This window comes from Oncorhynchus tshawytscha, linkage group LG12 (assembly GCF_018296145.1).
Source record: "Oncorhynchus tshawytscha isolate Ot180627B linkage group LG12, Otsh_v2.0, whole genome shotgun sequence".
Lineage (NCBI taxonomy): Eukaryota > Metazoa > Chordata > Actinopteri > Salmoniformes > Salmonidae > Oncorhynchus > Oncorhynchus tshawytscha.
Genome location: NC_056440.1, coordinates 70,317,292 through 70,334,365, shown reverse-complemented (window position 1 = coordinate 70,334,365; position 17,074 = coordinate 70,317,292). Strand labels below are relative to the sequence as shown.

Below are 17,074 nucleotides of genomic sequence, written 5' to 3'. Positions count from 1 at the left end.
TCCCTTCCTCGGCCATTAATAAGTAAATAGGACTCGTCCTAAAAGATAGCTGAAACAAGAGAGGACTAGATCCATCTAGCCTGCAGCAGCTCTTTAAATATTCAGTGAAAAATAATGGCATCCAAGACATCACCTATAGTAACATTATTATCTTCATTTCTCAAAATCAGCCCGACTGATAGCTTCGTTTATCTTTTCCACACAATAAATCTACTAGACACAGAGCAGCTCCTATGGGAACTCCTGCTCTCTTCAAACATTCCCAAGGATGACTCCAGGAGTCATCACGAATAGTGTATAATTTTAGAACTATGATTCTTATCATTTGTATATTATCATTTGTATTATTAGTAATATTATTATAAAATTACTAACGTACATACAGTAGGTTATAAAATGGACTTAGCTATTGGCTTCACATATTCAAAAAAATGTGTTACAATTAAATTATATTTTTCAACACTTATTATGTGACCTATATTGTATTATAATGCTTTATCAATAAAGATCTTGTCTGGTCCTATTCTCCTCCCGGTTGTATATGCCAGTAGTTCTCGATGTTGAAAAAGTACACATTTATCGTTGTGTTTGGAGCAAAGATTAATGTCTATTCAGTGTAACCTCTATAGTTTGAAATGTATACTATTCTATTATTATTATTCTATTTAAATCCACTTCTTGAATAGCAACGGATTTGGCTTGCATTACAACTGGGCAATAAGGGTCTCATTTTTGTTACAGAACTGATTAAATTATAAACTTGACGTACAGCAAAAAACCATACATAGGCTACCCGTGACATGCTGGGCTACTGTAGGCTACAATTTGGACAAGACGCTGATTGTAGCGAGTTTCCCTAAACAAGCCAATCAATTTATGAAATGAAAGCAACTCCATGTTTCAATGACGCGCAAGTTCGTGAAATGTATGCATGAAGTAGCCTATGTATAGTAAACATCTATAAACAACACAAACATGTCCATGCCTTCGAAACAGAATCATACACTCTTTACTGTCCCCTCTACTGGTCAGTCAGTCGTTCACGCTCACACACACTTGCTCGCGAACCATGCGTATGAGAATTAGCGAGAGAGAGAGGGGAGAGAGAGATTGCACCTCCGTCGGTTTATGATAGAATAGCCCAGTGACCAATCACGTCATAGGTGGGCTGGGCTCAACATTTCTCACAGTCCTACATGGGCCCTTAAAGTTTGTTTGTTCGCGGAATGCGATGTGTGATGAAAACGTGTTACTAACACCGTTCGGCGATAATCAAATTAATCTGATTTGGATATTCGATACATATCTTGGAGTTCCGAGACACCTACGGTGCCGTTACGCACGAGCCTCTTGTAGTCGATAAACGTTTTCCTCGCTGCCTTGAGGCACCACCAACCAACGATTAGGTATTGGTGTTTCAACATACAAGATCTGAATTACAACGACCTCAATGCAAATCTGAAAGGAGGATATGCACAGCAACAGCGACCAGAGTTGTGGAAAGTATTTGTATGTGAGATCACGTAGGTTTCACGGTGAGCGTCTCGTCAGTTCAAATTGACCTAACTCTGCTGGGTTTGATCGCTGCTTGGTCAATAGGAAAGATACGGTTCCGCGCATGGACTGAAGACTCTGACATTCCACTAGTAGCCAAAATAAGCTTTACGTAGCTACCAGCTGGTTGCTAAGAAGGGTTAAACTGTATCTAAAGGGAGTTGGAAAACCCAGCCTTTTCTTCCACACGGATCAACTCATTGGGTGGGAGCTGAGAGAGAGACAAGAGTCCCCAGCAAATCAGGACCTAATTGATTAAAGAGACTTAATTTGAATAGGGGACTGGCGAGGTGCCAATCGCCTTTCAAAGAACCCTCTTATGATTAATCGCAAAGCATTATTGATAATCATAACAGGACAAATGCGCTGTGGATGGACTCGATTTTTGTAATTTTCAGCAGATTTTTTAGTAATTTTTTATTCTTTCTTGGCTGATGTGTGAGCCAGCATGTCGCGGAGGAAACAAGCAAAGCCGCAACATTTCCAATCGGACCCTCATCTGGCCTTATCCAAGCACAATGGTAAGTTCGGGCAATGGATCGCTCTTATCCAAGCTACTATCTTTTAATAGCTGGTTTTCAGATGTTTTTGTCTTTTTATGATCGTTTCTTTTTGGATAGGAAATCTTCCCCCTTTTTTTTCTAAGTTAGACAAAAAAAAAATGAATTCATGCAATTTACAGTCTCAAAATCAGCTTATCATAACAAGACACATTTGTTATATACATAGACTATCTACTTTATGATCGAACTATGGCCCGTGCCTTTTCTATATCGCTCTAAGACACAGTCAAATACTTTTATACTTGAAAATATCATATTATTGCGTTTTGTTGTTCATATTACTTTAGAATTCAACTTTATGTTACAAAATATAACCGTGTAAAAGTGCATGCGTTATAGTCTTGTTATTAGGCTGCTTAGCCTACCTTTACCTCGACATAGGCTTCTATGTAGCCTACGCTTTTAGTATTCACTTTTTAGAACACGTTGTGTGGTAGGCTACAAAGATTGATTTTTTAATCAACATGTTTGTCTTACACACTTTGAAGCAAGTTTCCTCTATTGCTGCTGCAAGCAAAGTTGCTGCAGCGAAAGGCTCGTTTAAGTTTCTGCTTTTGTAGTCGACTTAGTTTCACTCCAATCGTTGCCCAACTGTACTCTATGCACGGACAAGTACTTGTGCGTCGAACTAACCAGTATTTTCTTTAATGTTTGCACGCTATTTTGGGTTTAGGCCTATATAGAAAATAAATAATCATTTGCATACTCGCGTAAAGTTTCTGCTGTTTCTGACTGTCCTGTACATAGGCTAGTCTACAAAGTCGGTATTTCTCTGCCAAGCCTTGGCTGGATGAAAATAAATGATAAGAATGATAAGAAAATATAAACATTTTTGCTTGAAATGAATTTGACCTTATCGATTTTCAGTTTGTGGACATGTTTACAAATTATATGGTCTTTGTGGATGGTAATCATTCGTTTACAGATTATATGACTTTTAAACACAATCTCAATGGGTTAGGTTGTTCAAGATGCAATTATTTTCAGAACACTGAAACTATAATGGCCTTACCTTCTAGTTATTATGTATATCATTTATTTAATGTTAATACATTTTAATAGTTTTTTTTAAAACTTTATTTAACCTGGAAAGTCAGTTCAGAACAAATTCGCAATGACAGCCTAGGAACAGTGGGTTTTGTTTACATATTTTTACCTTGTCAGCATATCTTGCAACCTTGTTACTAGTCCAACGCTCAACCACTATTCCGGTGTAACCCATAATTTTCAAAATATTTCAAAACTGAAATGTTAGAATAGATGACATACTGCTTCATATTCTCTCTTTCGCCCCCCCCTCTCTCTCGCTCTCGCACTCGCCTCTCTCTCTCTCACATACACACAAACATACACACTGAGGGAAAAAGATCGAGAAATAAATAGTGAGGGACTGAGGCCTGTTATTTTACGACATAAACAAGTTAAACGTATCCCTATAATTTTCAAAAATACGTAAAAGGTTTATGTTAATTTACTTTAACAAAAGCTCAGCACCAAATTACCTCACGTCATGAAAATTAGATAATATAAAAAACATGTCAAGTTGTGGTTGAGACCATCAAAAAGATGGCAACAGTGGTTGAATGAGTTTTATTATGCAACTACCTTGGTTGCTTTTGGAACGCTTTGTCACCTTTGCGAGTTTCCACTACTCCGGAGTGACCAGCTGACCATCTCTGTTAAGTCCACCCAACAGTCACGTTTCCTCTTATGATGAGACATTTGATAAAATTATGTTTTCCAAAGAGACCTATAACAAGCTGGGCTTTAATTTCCTATTGCTAAAGATGTCCTTTAGACCTGCTGTGAAAACCAGGTTATGGAAGTATTTTTTATATGCCTACAACACCCATAGCCATAACTTTCACCCTATGGTGTTTGTAAGGTATTTTGATGCGGCAAAGATTAAGTTTCACTGTCTTAAAAATAGCAAGCAATATGCAGATTATTAAGGTTTGTATAGGATATATTGCCTCAAACGTACAATTTACTGAAATAACTATTTTCAAAATGGTTGAATGGTCGTAGTGAAACGACAGTAGTTTCTATCTAACATTCTAGAATTGTAAATGTATTTAAAAAGTCTCACATATATAGTAGATTTAAGTGTTGCGTTTTCTCTGTTCATTAGTTTACATGGAAGTTAGATTAGGCTTTGTCTTTTTGCAGACTATATTGTCATTGCACTAGCTTTTTTCAAAGGAAATCATAAGCTCCTATCTCTGATACAGATTACATTTGACTTGTTTGTAGTTACTGCTCTATAGTATCCCATATTCCTCTATTATTACTATTAATATCTGTTTATTAGAAGTGTTTTCCATGACATAGCCTACAGAAAGGTAACTCTAGAGGCTCTTTAACTGACCCTATATGGCTGTTTTTTCCATACATATTGTCTATGTATTTTCCTTCTGAGGAGTTGTATGGAAATATATTTTCATCGAGACAGTCAATTTAGTTTGACTTATTTTTCATATATAACTAATCTATATTTTTGGACTAACTTGACATTGTCCATGTTTTAAGCTATTTCAGTGTGTGTACAACTATGTTGTTTGCAGTATCCTTTAAAAAACATGTTATGCTAGCTGGTAATAAAGGTCTGTTTCACCCAAATTAAACCTTGCATAAAAAGCATTTACTTCTACCTAAGGTTGCATGATTTGGTTGGAACCAAGGATCAATGCAAAACATAGTCTATACCTAGAATCATACTTGTTTTTCCTTGACCGCTGCATTTCCCCTAAAATGTAATAAAGTAGTGAATAGTAACTTTAGTCATTCTCTGTCAGCAGACTGGTGCCTACTGAGTTTCACAATAAATAACCCAAATGCATCATGCATTAAACAAGCTGAAAATGCAATACCTGTAATTATGGGTTAGGCACCTGGAATACTTGCATTTCTGGTAATGGGTTCATAATTCTAGAATGTGTGCTCATGACTGAGAGATCTCCTGTTTGTGTGGAACTGGAAAGTCCTCAGGAGTCTCTGTATGCAAAATAAAAAGAGGGAGGCTAACATTCCCAATACATTTTAAGGAGATGCTGAGGGCATTTTGCCACTGGGTAGTTAGTGTATGAGGTTGAAAGTCAAGGCTGTCTGTCTCTCATCTCGTCCCTCCGAGAGAGAGTTCTCGGGTGGGATGTTCAGCTGTTTTAACCTTTGCCAGGGTCCCCCTGTGTCTCCCTGTGTGAAGTTGATGAGAGTTCAGGCTGCAGTGTGTTCTCCTGTACCTCGTCATTGACCCCGCTGATCAGAGCCACAGGGGCCTAGCAGGGACCCTGTCCTATATTCGTGATGGGGGGGGTCTTATCAGTGTGACCGCCATCCACTTCCACCCTGCAAGAGTAGCTACCCCAGAGGGAGATCGGCAGGGCGGTCCCCAGCCCTTCGCACTGTTGTACCCCGCAAACAACAGGGATTCAGTTACTTGTCATTTTGCCAATGTTTATAAAGTGGAAGGCTGAGATGTATCCCGGCTGAAGGACTAGCTTGCTTTTCTCCCTTCTCCTCCCCTTTAAGCTTTAATCATGTCACCAGGGCAGAGCTGCTAAGGCTGGGGCTTGTCCATCCAGGAAACGGCAGCTATAGTGGAACCCCATCTAGTGTTCACTGGGATGTTTCCAGTGAGGCCAGCAGTGTGAGGGCTGGAGAGGAGGTGGGTTAGCTCAGGCATGCATCAGGCATCAGACATCCTACTGAATTCACAAGTGTCAAGAGACTTGAAGCCAGCGTCCCTACAAAGTAACGTAGGAACTCTCAAAAAGCTACTCTGTCATATTTTCTACTAATCCACATTTCTATATCCCTTATTATTTACTCCCTTCTGTCCTTTTTATACAGCTCTATGTTTTGGCATGTGTCTCTTCTGCCTCCCTGAAGGCCTCATCTCTGGTGACTCTTTGTAGCATGATGATTTTTATACAGTTTTTATACAGAGTAATGCATTATTTTTATTCAGAGATTATCCTCAGCTATTTTTTAAACATTGACTAATTTATGCACTGTTGCTGTAGACATTTGGGTGTTGTGTGTATTGTGGCTGTTCTCATTTGTTGCCGTTATTTTCATAGTATTCGTTTTCTTTATTCATAAAGACATCAGATGAACAAAATATTAAATATCATCTCTTTTTAAGTGCTTGTCTACTTATGTAAACAAACATGATTACATGTCAGTACATGATTATAGATTTAAGACTTTCAAATACTCCATGCTTCTGAGATGTTTAACCCTTTTTAATAGTCAAGGTGGTGGTATGGAAATAGCTTCTTGTGAAAGAGCACATTTGAGATGGAATAATTTGATTGTTTTAATTGGACCACTATTTGCTTTACAATCACTGAGTATTTATGAAGGAAGGGGGTGGGGTGGGGTGTGCTGGGTGTTGAGAGTAACACACTTTGAGATTTAGAAAGTGAATTTACCCCTTGGTTGGTCAAATCCTAGCCTGTTACAAATACGTTATTATTAGGGACATATATATTGTGGTTTCAGTGAATGTTATGATAAGTTGATAACAGAGTTACATTTGGGCATATGCTCTTTGTTTGATTTTTCTCTGTGGTTTTGGATATAGTTATTTTGGTCGATAAACATGATCCTATTTAGATAGAATCCACAATGTGATACAATCCACAATGTCCAGTTTCCATTCACTTGACGAATGAGAGAATGTTACATTTAAAGATAGTTATTACTGACTGCCTAACTAAATAAGTTATCCACAGGTCTCTGAAGAAACTTGAGCTAGTCACTTGTTCTTAGTGTTTTCATACAGATTCCATTGGACAGTTTAAACAAACCTTTGGATGTATGGAATCTTAAATCCTTTAAAAATATATATTTATGATATGTGGAAATAGTAGCTTGCGGCTTCAACATGTGTGTCATCACTACACTCCAGTGCACTTTAATCTAGTAAGAGAATAATAATTAACGCTATGAACTTGATGTTTACATTTTTGCTTTGATAGTGCACTTTTGTATGTTTGTAAAAGTTTGCTCCTGTAACCTCTAGGTAACTTTTTTAAGTTCTTGAAGGGCGGTTCAAGCGCGTTCATTTAGTTGACTTTGGATAGTTTTCTCACAGTTTTGTTTAGCTACATTAGTGTTTCCTACAGCAGTGTATTCAGGACATGGTGTAAATTGATGTATTTCCTCTTACATAAAATCCACTTTCATTAGTTCACATGGTCAACCAATACCAAACAAAGCTACTCTTCCTTCCCACGAGGTAAATCAAACACATTTTTCATTACTGACGCTTTCAGGGGAGGCTGCATGGTTGATATTAAAAAGTTACCATTAATGTTCGAGCGAGTCTTCTCCGTTTGCATGGTTAGAGTGGTGTGAGTCTGGGTTTTACTGTCATGGCAACTTTGCGTTATCTGATGTCCCAGAGCAGAGAAACGTTGAGGGAGATAATCCCTGAATTAAACAGGATCTGCTTTGAGTTGGCCAAGATGAGCAGGCCAGGCCAGGCCAGGCCGTGCCGACAAGCCCGCCGCTCCCATGCTGTGTGAACAATGGGAAGCCATCCTGTCTCAGTGGGGAAGGGCCGCAGTCATCTCTCTCTCTCGTTCTCTCTCTCTCTCTCTCTCTCTCTGTCTCTCTCTCTCTCTCTCTGTCTCTCTCTGTCTCTGTCTCTGGGTTTCATTTTCAAATGAACCCTCCTCCCTTTCCATCCGTGATGAAAATGTAGATCGCCGGGGCCCACAATGAAAGGGATTCATAGAGAATTGCAATTTGTAAATCAACTTGTATGTTAAACAGTGAGATTTGGGTTTGACAAAAAGAAGATAGAATGAGGAAAGTCTGGAGCACAGCAGTGGCACAGGGGTGTTGACTCGCCTTTTGTTCTTTTCACACTGACCCCTGTGTTTGTTGAATGGAAATTGCATAACCAAGACCAGTTTCTTTACACATTTAAAAGACAATTATTCATTTTGCGTATTCTTATTGGTTGGTATTGAATTGCCTGTTGCTTAAAACTGGTGTGGCCAGTTGCTTGGTTTTGGGCAGCAAGCTGTTCATTCTAATATATATGACAGCAGCTCCACTCATAGGTCTTGACTCATTTATTGACCCATTTGTAGTTATGTTTTTATTTTTCCCTGGAAGGTGTGTGTGTATATATATATATATATATATATATATATATATATAGCACTGTGATACTTCCAGATTTACATCAATACAAATTAACAGTTTTTGATACAAAGTTTTATACTTTATGTTTTACTCTTCATTTTATATTAGGTACCATAATGTGTTTTATTTATTTTATGTTATGTAAATTTATGAAATATACATATTTATAAAAACATGTGTTATGTAAACATTACAGATATTTTAGTAAAAACAAAATGTATAATTCTTAGTGATATCAGTACAATAATGGCATATATAATTCTGCACTGTCTTTGTTGAGTGTCCGAGTGGCTAGAGAGAACAATCTGGAATCCAAAGGTTCTGTTTATTGTGGCTGTCAGATTCCGAATGCAGCCTGACGGGATACAAATTAGCTTAGTGACAGAGATAACCTGTCCAAGATGCCTGTAGTTGAGTTGAAAATGAGCAAAGTTGACAGCAAATTGAAAGTCTAATAAGTCCTTCAAATGGTTGATTTGCACTCAATGGACAAGTAGACATGGAGGAGTATGAAATATTGGAAATCAATGCTTCTCTATGAAATGTCATTATGCCCCAATGTCCTCACTTCATAGTATTTTATATGTTGATGGATTGTCTATAGAAAATTATTACTTAAAAGATTGTTGGCTTGATGAAACCAGATGTACATCTTCAAAGATCACTTTTAGGCAATATTTGAACAAGTATTATTGATTTCCATTATTTTCTTATCCTGTTTCTCAGAGCCACCACATTAAAAGGGGTCTTTTTCACAATTTGTTTGATTTATTGTTGCTTTTTTGATGGTTGTTTTTTGTGAACATATCAAGCAGATAAGTGTAAAACTTATTAATTTAAGATTAACAACAAAGGAATTTGAATAGATAAAGCTGCCTCTTCAGCTGAAAAACATTTCTAATCACTAATCCTCTGTTTCCCCCTCCTGTGTTTTTCAGGGGACACAGAAGAGCCCTGCTCGGAGGAAGACCCCCCCTGCAAGGAGTCAGATGCCCATGTCTGTAGCAGATGTTGTGCTGAGTTCTTTGAACTATCAGATCTTGAACAACACCAGAAGAATTGCACTAAGAATCAATTAGTTCTGATAGTGAATGAGAATCCTGCCTCTCCTTCCGGAAGCTTCTCGCCTGGCTCCCCTCCACATAATCCTGATGAGCAGATGAATGACACGGTTAATAACACTGATCAAGCGCAGTGCAGTGACCTTTTGGAGCATAACGCTCTTGACAAAGAAGAATCCATGGACGTCGACGTTTCCGAAATCAACGCTCATCCTGGCCACGACAATGATGGAGGCAGCAGCCACATGGAGGGAGGCAGTAACATCAACATGAACACGGGCGAGGGAAATGGCCACAGTTCCAGCAGGAACAGCTCCGGACCAGCACCGGGCACCTCGATTGTCTCTGCCCCTCAGCTACCTCCGCTCGGCAACCTGACTGACCTGGGGAGCATCTCTATGATCAACAGCAACGTCATCATCGAAAACCTGCAGAGCACCAAAGTGGCTGTGGCCCAGTTCTCCCAGGAGATGCAGCGCTCCTCTGGGTCTGGGTCCGGGGGCCCGAAGGTGGCAGTGCCGGCCCTGATGGAGCAACTTCTGGGCCTGCAGCAGCAACAGATCCACCAGCTGCAGCTCATTGAACAGATCCGTCACCAGATCCTGCTACTGGCCTCCCAGTCCCCTGAAAGGCAGGTGCCCCCCAGCATCTCCACACCAGGAGGCTCGTTGGGGCCGTCAGGCAACCCACTGACCACGCTCAGCTCCCATCTCTCTCAGCAGCTGGCTGCAGCCGCAGGCTTAGCACAGAGCCTGGCCAGCCAGTCTGCCAGCATCAGCAGCCTGAAACAGCTGGCTGAAAGGGTGCAGCTACCTCAGAGCAACAACCCCAGCAGCGGTGAATCATCTCAGAGCATCAGCTCACTGGGGTCATCCACAGTCAACAACTCCCAGTCGTCATCTGACAAGAGGTCATTACATGCGATCAGCAGCAACCTCCACTCTCAGCTCAGTAACCCATCACACACTAAGTCATCCATGCCAGCCTTTGGGATAGGTAGCCTGTTGAACCCTGTAACTCATCCACATCTACCTCAGCTCCCGTCTGGAAACCACCTATTTTCCAGCTCCCTGCCCAGTATTGGCACTACAGTGGAGGACCTCAACTCTCTGGCTGCGCTGGCCCAGAGGAAAGGCAAGCCACCAAACGTAACTTCATTTGAACCCAAGAGCAGCTCAGAGGAGGCGTTCTTCAAGCATAAGTGCAGATTTTGTGCCAAGGTGTTTGGGAGTGACAGTGCCTTGCAGATCCACCTGCGATCTCACACAGGTGAGAGGCCGTACAAGTGTAACATCTGTGGCAATCGCTTCTCCACCCGCGGTAACTTGAAGGTCCACTTCCAGCGTCATAAAGAGAAGTATCCACATGTTCAGATGAATCCATACCCTGTCCCCGAGCATTTAGACAATATACCAACGAGCACCGGCATTCCATATGGCATGTCAATGCCTCCAGAGAAGCCTGTGACCAGCTGGCTGGACAGCAAACCTGTTCTCTCCACTCTGACCTCGTCAGTGGGCATGCTGCTCCCACCAACCATGCCCAGCCTGCCACCATTCATTAAAAAAGAAGATCATTCGGTAGCCATAACCAGCCCCTCCTTTTCCACAAAGACTGACTCCGGTTGTGACGCTGCTGAGCCATCAATGAAAAGCAACGACGGGTTGTCTGAAGAAGCTGCGGCCCTGCCTACATCAAACGGGAAAACTGAAGAGGGCAATCACTTGTCGAGCTTCATGCCGAGTGTGAGCTCTGAGTCTGAGCGCAACACAGAATACACAACCTCCAACAGCCCGCCTATGATGACCAACCCTCTCATGCCCCTCATGTCTGAGCAGTTCAAGGCTAAGTTCCCGTTCGGGGGCCTCTTGGACCCGCTCCAGGGATCGGAGACCTCCAAGCTGCAGCAGCTGGTGGAGAACATCGACAGGAAGTTGACGGACCCCAATGAGTGTGTCATCTGCCACCGTGTGCTCAGCTGTCAGAGCGCTCTGAAAATGCACTACCGTACTCACACTGGAGAGAGGCCCTTCAAGTGTAAAGTGTGTGGCAGAGCCTTCACCACCAAAGGGAACCTGAAGACACACTACACCGTCCACCGGGCCATGCCTCCACTCAGGGTCCATCACTCCTGCCCCATCTGCCAGAAGAAGTTCACCAACGCAGTGGTCCTGCAGCAGCACATCCGAATGCACATGGGAGGGCAGATCCCAAACACCCCACTGCCAGACAGCTACCCTGAGTCCATGGGCTCCGACACAGGCTCCTTTGATGAGAGGAACTTCGATGAGAACTTTGATGATCTGGACAACTTTTCTGATGATGATATGGAGGGGATGGAGGGAGTGGAAGGGATGGAAGACGGCCCTGATAGCAGCGTCCCAGACACCCCTAAGTCAGCCGATGCCTCCCAAGACAGCCTGTGCAATTCCCCCTCTCACCCCGAGATGGTCGTCCAGGACGGGCAGGAGAAAAACCATCACAATGCCTACCACAATACCCACCATGATATTGACTATAGAATCCACCACAACAACCTCCATAACAATCAACATCACAGCCACCATGACAACCACCATAACAATCATCTTAACAACCACCATGACAATCAGCATAACAGCCACCATAACCCCCACCAGAGGCTGGTAGAGGAGCTGCAGGCCAGCAGAATGAAGGCCATGGGGAACAGAGGTTCAATGGAAGGGGACTGCCTCACTAACGACTCCTCATCCCTGGGTGGGGACATCGAGAGCCCGAGTGCCGGGAGTCCAGCAGTGTCAGAATCTACCTCTTCCATGCAGCCCCCATCCCCTACCAATGGGCACCCCCAACATCAACGTAAATCCCCCAGCTTGGAGGAAAGGCAGGAGAGGCAGGAGAGACAGGAGAGGCACCAGAGAGCTATGTCCCTGGATCACATCAGTGCCAGCCTCATGCAGCATCACCCCTCTAGCATCGGGGCCCTGGACCTGACGTCCTGCAACCCGTCTAAAGACCCACTGGGCATGCTCTTCCCATTCCGTGAGCGCAGCACGTTCAAGAACACAGCCTGTGACATCTGTGGGAAAACGTTTGCATGTCAGAGTGCCTTGGACATCCACTACCGAAGCCATACCAAAGAAAGGCCGTTCATTTGCACAGCCTGTAACCGGGGCTTCTCGACCAAGGGCAACCTGAAGCAGCACATGCTCACCCACCAGATGAGGGACTTGCCCTCGCAGCTCTTCGAACCCTCTAACACCAGCCTCTCCTCCAGTCCGACCCCCTCCCTCCTCTCTGTGAACTCCCTGTCCTCCATGATCAAATCAGAGGTCAACGGCTTCCTCCACGGCCTCCACCACCATCAGGACCACCACAGGGACCACCACAGGGACCACCACAGGGACCACCACAGGGACCACCATATCGACCATCACAGGGAACACCACAGGGAACACCACAGGGACCACCAGGACCGGGATCACCATAAGGACATGGCAAGTAACATGCCCCACGGCCTGGTGACCACCTCGGACTCTGCATCCCCAGTGCTCTCAGCCTCTGCCCCTCTACGCCGGACACCCAAGCAGCACTACTGCAACACTTGTGGGAAGACCTTCTCCTCCTCTAGCGCTCTGCAGATACATGAGAGGACCCACACTGGGGAGAAGCCCTTCGCCTGTCACATCTGTGGTCGGGCTTTCACCACCAAAGGAAATCTCAAGGTAATTGTATGATTATAAACATTATGAATGCAATAGGTAAAATACACACATATTCAATATCTCAGGGCAATTGTATATTTAAAAACATTATGAATGGAATTGGAAAATGTTCACATATTTATTAATGAATATCTACAGGAGGAGTATAAAAATCACCAGAATTTTGATCCACAACTTTGAGCAACAAATTGAAGTGTGTTATGTCAGTGCCATTCGGAGGCAGTAATGTTCTATAATTGATGAAAGAACCAGCTCAGCGGAAAGGTTGAATCACCCCATTAATATGATTATTGGGTAGAAACCTGAGAATGTGATCAGCAGAGCACAGCTGGGAATGGTTCAGTTAACAGCATTAACTACAGTTACTAGAGGCAACCAGAGGCAACCATCCTCAGTTTTCCAGAGTTTACCCCATGAAAATCCCAGTTTCCCTTTGACCATTTGGAAAAGGTGATAAACCTCAGAGATAAACAGGAACTGAAGGGCCAAATGTGATCACACCACTCAACTGTGTGAAATCAAGGTGGTGAAACATAGAAAGGTATAATATTTAGGAAGCACTGTCAAATGTATAACCAGATTGCAATTACCGGGTAATCAGCACCAGTTATAGTTTACACCCTTGATGATGTAAAAAAACAATACCCTTATTATTTGTAGCACGATTTCACATTTTGCTGATGCTATGATTTTGTAGTGTGTTTTTATTAAAATAATGTATAATTTCTAGCAAGTGATATTTTAAAACATGTTATCACTCTAGACAACACAATCAGTTGTGTATCTGACACCTCCATGTTTCTACATTGATTTAAAAAGAATAACATGAATTATCTGTAACAGTCATCCTTTCAGGATCAAAAGAAGAAGAAAAAGACATTGTCCTTGTTGGGAAAGGGCTTAGTAGGGGTAAACATCAGATGTAATACTGGCCAGGGCAATGAGAGTGGGCACTGCAATTTGAACCAAAGCACAAGGGTCTCCCTCATGAGAAGGTTTCAGATTAAATGCAGATTAAATGCAGTATTTCATCCTAGCCATAATAAAATGGTTACACCATGCCCACGTCCCCACGCCGTTCACAGCTCACTGCACCAATCCTCCTGTTGCACCCAGGGTGCTGAACTATTTTAATACTAACTTGCTGTTTATTATTTTCTTTTTTTCCGTTGCATCATCTGTTACTATGTGCCTTTGTCGTGGCCAAGTTTGAAATATTTCTGATTTGCGTCCTCTCCCTGTATCTCTGTTTCTCTTTCCAGGTTCATATGGGGACACACATGTGGAACAGCGCCCCTGCTAGACGCGGCCGCCGGCTCTCTGTAGATGGCTCCATGGCCTTCCTGGGTACCAACCCTGTCAAGTTCCCAGAGATCTTCCAGAAGGACATGGCATCTAGGTTGGGCAACGGAGACCCGGCTAGCTTCTGGAACCAGTACGCTGCAGCGTTTTCCAGTGGCTTGGCCATGAAGACCAACGAGATCTCTGTCATCCAGAACGGAGGCCTGCCATCTCTGTCGGGGAGCATGGGGAACGGGGGCAGCTCGCCCGTGGGCGGCCTCACAGGCAACCTGGAGAGGCTGCACAGTACAGAATCCAATGCCGCTCTGGCTGGCCTGGAGAAAATGGCCAACGCAGAGAACGGGACCCACTTCCGATTCACACGTTTCATGGAGGACAACAAAGAGATTGCCACAAACTAGAGACCTGTTCCCTCTCATATGTACACACACACACACACACACACACATACACACACACACACACACATACACACATACACACACATAGTGATTGAAAAGAGAAAGAGAACCAGGCAAAGACAAAGAATGACTTGGCTTTGGCTTGCCTTTGAAACTTTACCAACATGAGTGTGAAGAGAAGTTGCTTTTTTGTACAATGTACAACATGTTATAGTTTTAAGGAGCTTATTTATTAGTGATTATAACCTTGCTTGGAACCAAGTGGAAGCATTAACAGTTAGTTTTTTTCCCGTTCTACAGCCAGAATGGGTATGAGCTGAAAGTGAGCTGTTGAAACTTTAGCATATCTTTACCTTGGCATTAAGTTATTTTGGTCTGTAGTATATAGCTTTAACACAACTGTTGATGTTCATGTGACGCATTAGATCTGTAATAAGTGAAACAGAATGGCTGTAAATAATGTACACTGATCTACTCTAGATGGTCTAACAGATGTGTATTAACGTTCCCCCTTGAAAAAAATCATTGAGACTTCAGGCAAGGGACTATGATTACACTGTAGTCATTTCCTTATCAACCGCTGTTGATCTTTTATTTAAGGAAAAAGAAAGCATTCAAGCATTTCAAGTGTTTATTTAGAGTTACAGTAGGCATTTCAAGTGTTTATTTAGAGTTATAGTAGGCATTTCAAGTGTTTATTTAGAGCTATAGTAGGCATTTCAAGTGTTTATTTAGAGTTATAGTAGGCCTAACCTGTTTTGTTCGTTAATGTTATTCTATGTATTGTCCTTTTTTTCTTTCTTCCATTAAGTTCAATTTTTTTTCTTTATCTTTTTTGTTTTGTTGCTTTTTGGTGTTAAGTTTAACACAAAACAGTTGTGTTGTTAGAGGAGATGATGAATTCGGAGAGGTCCACTTCCTGGTTTGAAGTGAGAAGAGAGCCAATCATGTGGGTGGGATTCTCCTATAGGTCATCTGCTGGATTTCCACATTGCTGCTATGTCCTCAGCATCCTCATTGACATCAAGTGCAACATATGTGTTGACGTCTATGTAAATAATGTGAGACGTGGGAACTAGAAATTCCATCACAACAAAATGTACATATAAAGCTCATAAGACAAAGTCCATCTTGGCTAGGGGACAAATGATAGTGTTTTTATAAATATAAATATATATTAGGTTTGACAACCTTCGGACTGTTACATGCACTTTCTTGGAAAGTTGGAAGATCTTTATGGGTCCAGTTTCTCTACACTTTAATACCTACTAACAACTAAGATACTGTCATTCTTTACTCTATCATTCAAATACATCCGTTTTCCAAAAGAAAACTATGAGTGTGTGTGTCTCTTCATTCTCTTTTGTTTCTTTCTGTTTGTATGCTTTATGATTGGAGATAATGGGGGTTTGGAATAATTGGAGGGTTTTCACTTTTGAAATGTGGTCTTGTCATGTTATTTGAGGGATCAGATATGTTTTTTGTAGATTCAACTTTAAAATTGAGTTTAAATATGCACTTATGAAATCATACTGTATCATGGATCTATAACACTGGTCAATTAATGTATCTCCCCTCTCATTTTCGACTGGCACTTGTTGTGAAGCAGTAATTAAAAAGTGAAGCAGTATTGTGAAGCAGTATTAAACATGTAAAAGTGATTTGCATGATTGTGTCAAACAATCTGAGTTCGGATGTAGACGTAATCAATGAGGACACCAGGGTTGTGGTGATCGGTCATAAAACAAATATGCGATAGCAGAAAAAATATGCGATAGTCACATTTCTTAGTTCATCATTCCTGCTGTTGTCAGTCAATTGAATCTTTAATTAAAGAATCGACCGGTCCCGAAAACCTCTGTCTTTCAACGGCTTGATGTGCTGGATTTAGAAGACTCGTCGTCACAGTCTAGGCCTAGGGTAACACTCTCTGTTACTCATCATACATTTGAATCCATGTTTCACCGGAGTGAAATTAGAAACGAAGTGAATGGAAACAATTGGGGTGTCCGGGCTGTATGCCTATGCAGATTGCAGACCACGTTTCGTTCAAATGTAAAAATAATGCATAATTATATTCTTAATGATGGCCAGAATAGGCCTTATAAATGACATCAACGTGAACAACAACTCTTTTAAACTGTCGCTAGCCAATTTAGGCATACAATGTGTCATGACGCATACAATTTGAATATTCGGTGATAGAAAATATGAATTTTTGTTTTGAATTAGTGCGCTAAAACAGGCTGCATTGTTAATTTCTGTGTAACGCCTCACAAAACTAGAGCAGGAGACATATCGCCAGAAACACCACGTGGACAGTTGATGGA

At 41.9% G+C, this 17,074-nt stretch overlaps 1 protein-coding gene across 2 annotated transcripts; it reads left to right on the top strand.

The window, feature by feature from the left end:
* The first annotated feature begins 1,205 nt into the window (after positions 1-1,205).
* Positions 1,206-16,348, top strand: LOC112263856 (sal-like protein 1). 2 transcript variants are annotated; one of them, XM_024440495.2, is made up of 3 exons: positions 1,206-2,075; positions 9,215-13,041; positions 14,304-16,348. In XM_024440495.2, exons 1-3 carry the CDS (start codon positions 2,003-2,005, stop codon positions 14,742-14,744), a joined length of 4,341 nt encoding a protein of 1,446 aa, XP_024296263.2. In that variant the 5' UTR covers positions 1,206-2,002; the 3' UTR covers positions 14,745-16,348. The 2 variants fall into 2 exon arrangements, with proteins under 2 accessions (XP_024296263.2, XP_042186945.1); XM_042331011.1 differs by lacking the exon at positions 1,206-2,075 and adding an exon at positions 5,749-5,867.
* Positions 16,349-17,074: the final 726 nt, after the last annotated feature.

Excerpts from the sequence above, each read along its gene's own strand:
- LOC112263856 (XM_024440495.2), top strand. The coding sequence starts at position 2,003 with ATGTCGCGGAGGAAACAAGCAAAGCCGCAACATTTCCAATCGGACCCT. Across the intron at positions 2,076-9,214 it reads GGCCTTATCCAAGCACAATG|GGGACACAGAAGAGCCCTGC; the intron begins GTAAGTTCGGGC and ends TGTGTTTTTCAG. Across the intron at positions 13,042-14,303 it reads CCACCAAAGGAAATCTCAAG|GTTCATATGGGGACACACAT; the intron begins GTAATTGTATGA and ends TTCTCTTTCCAG.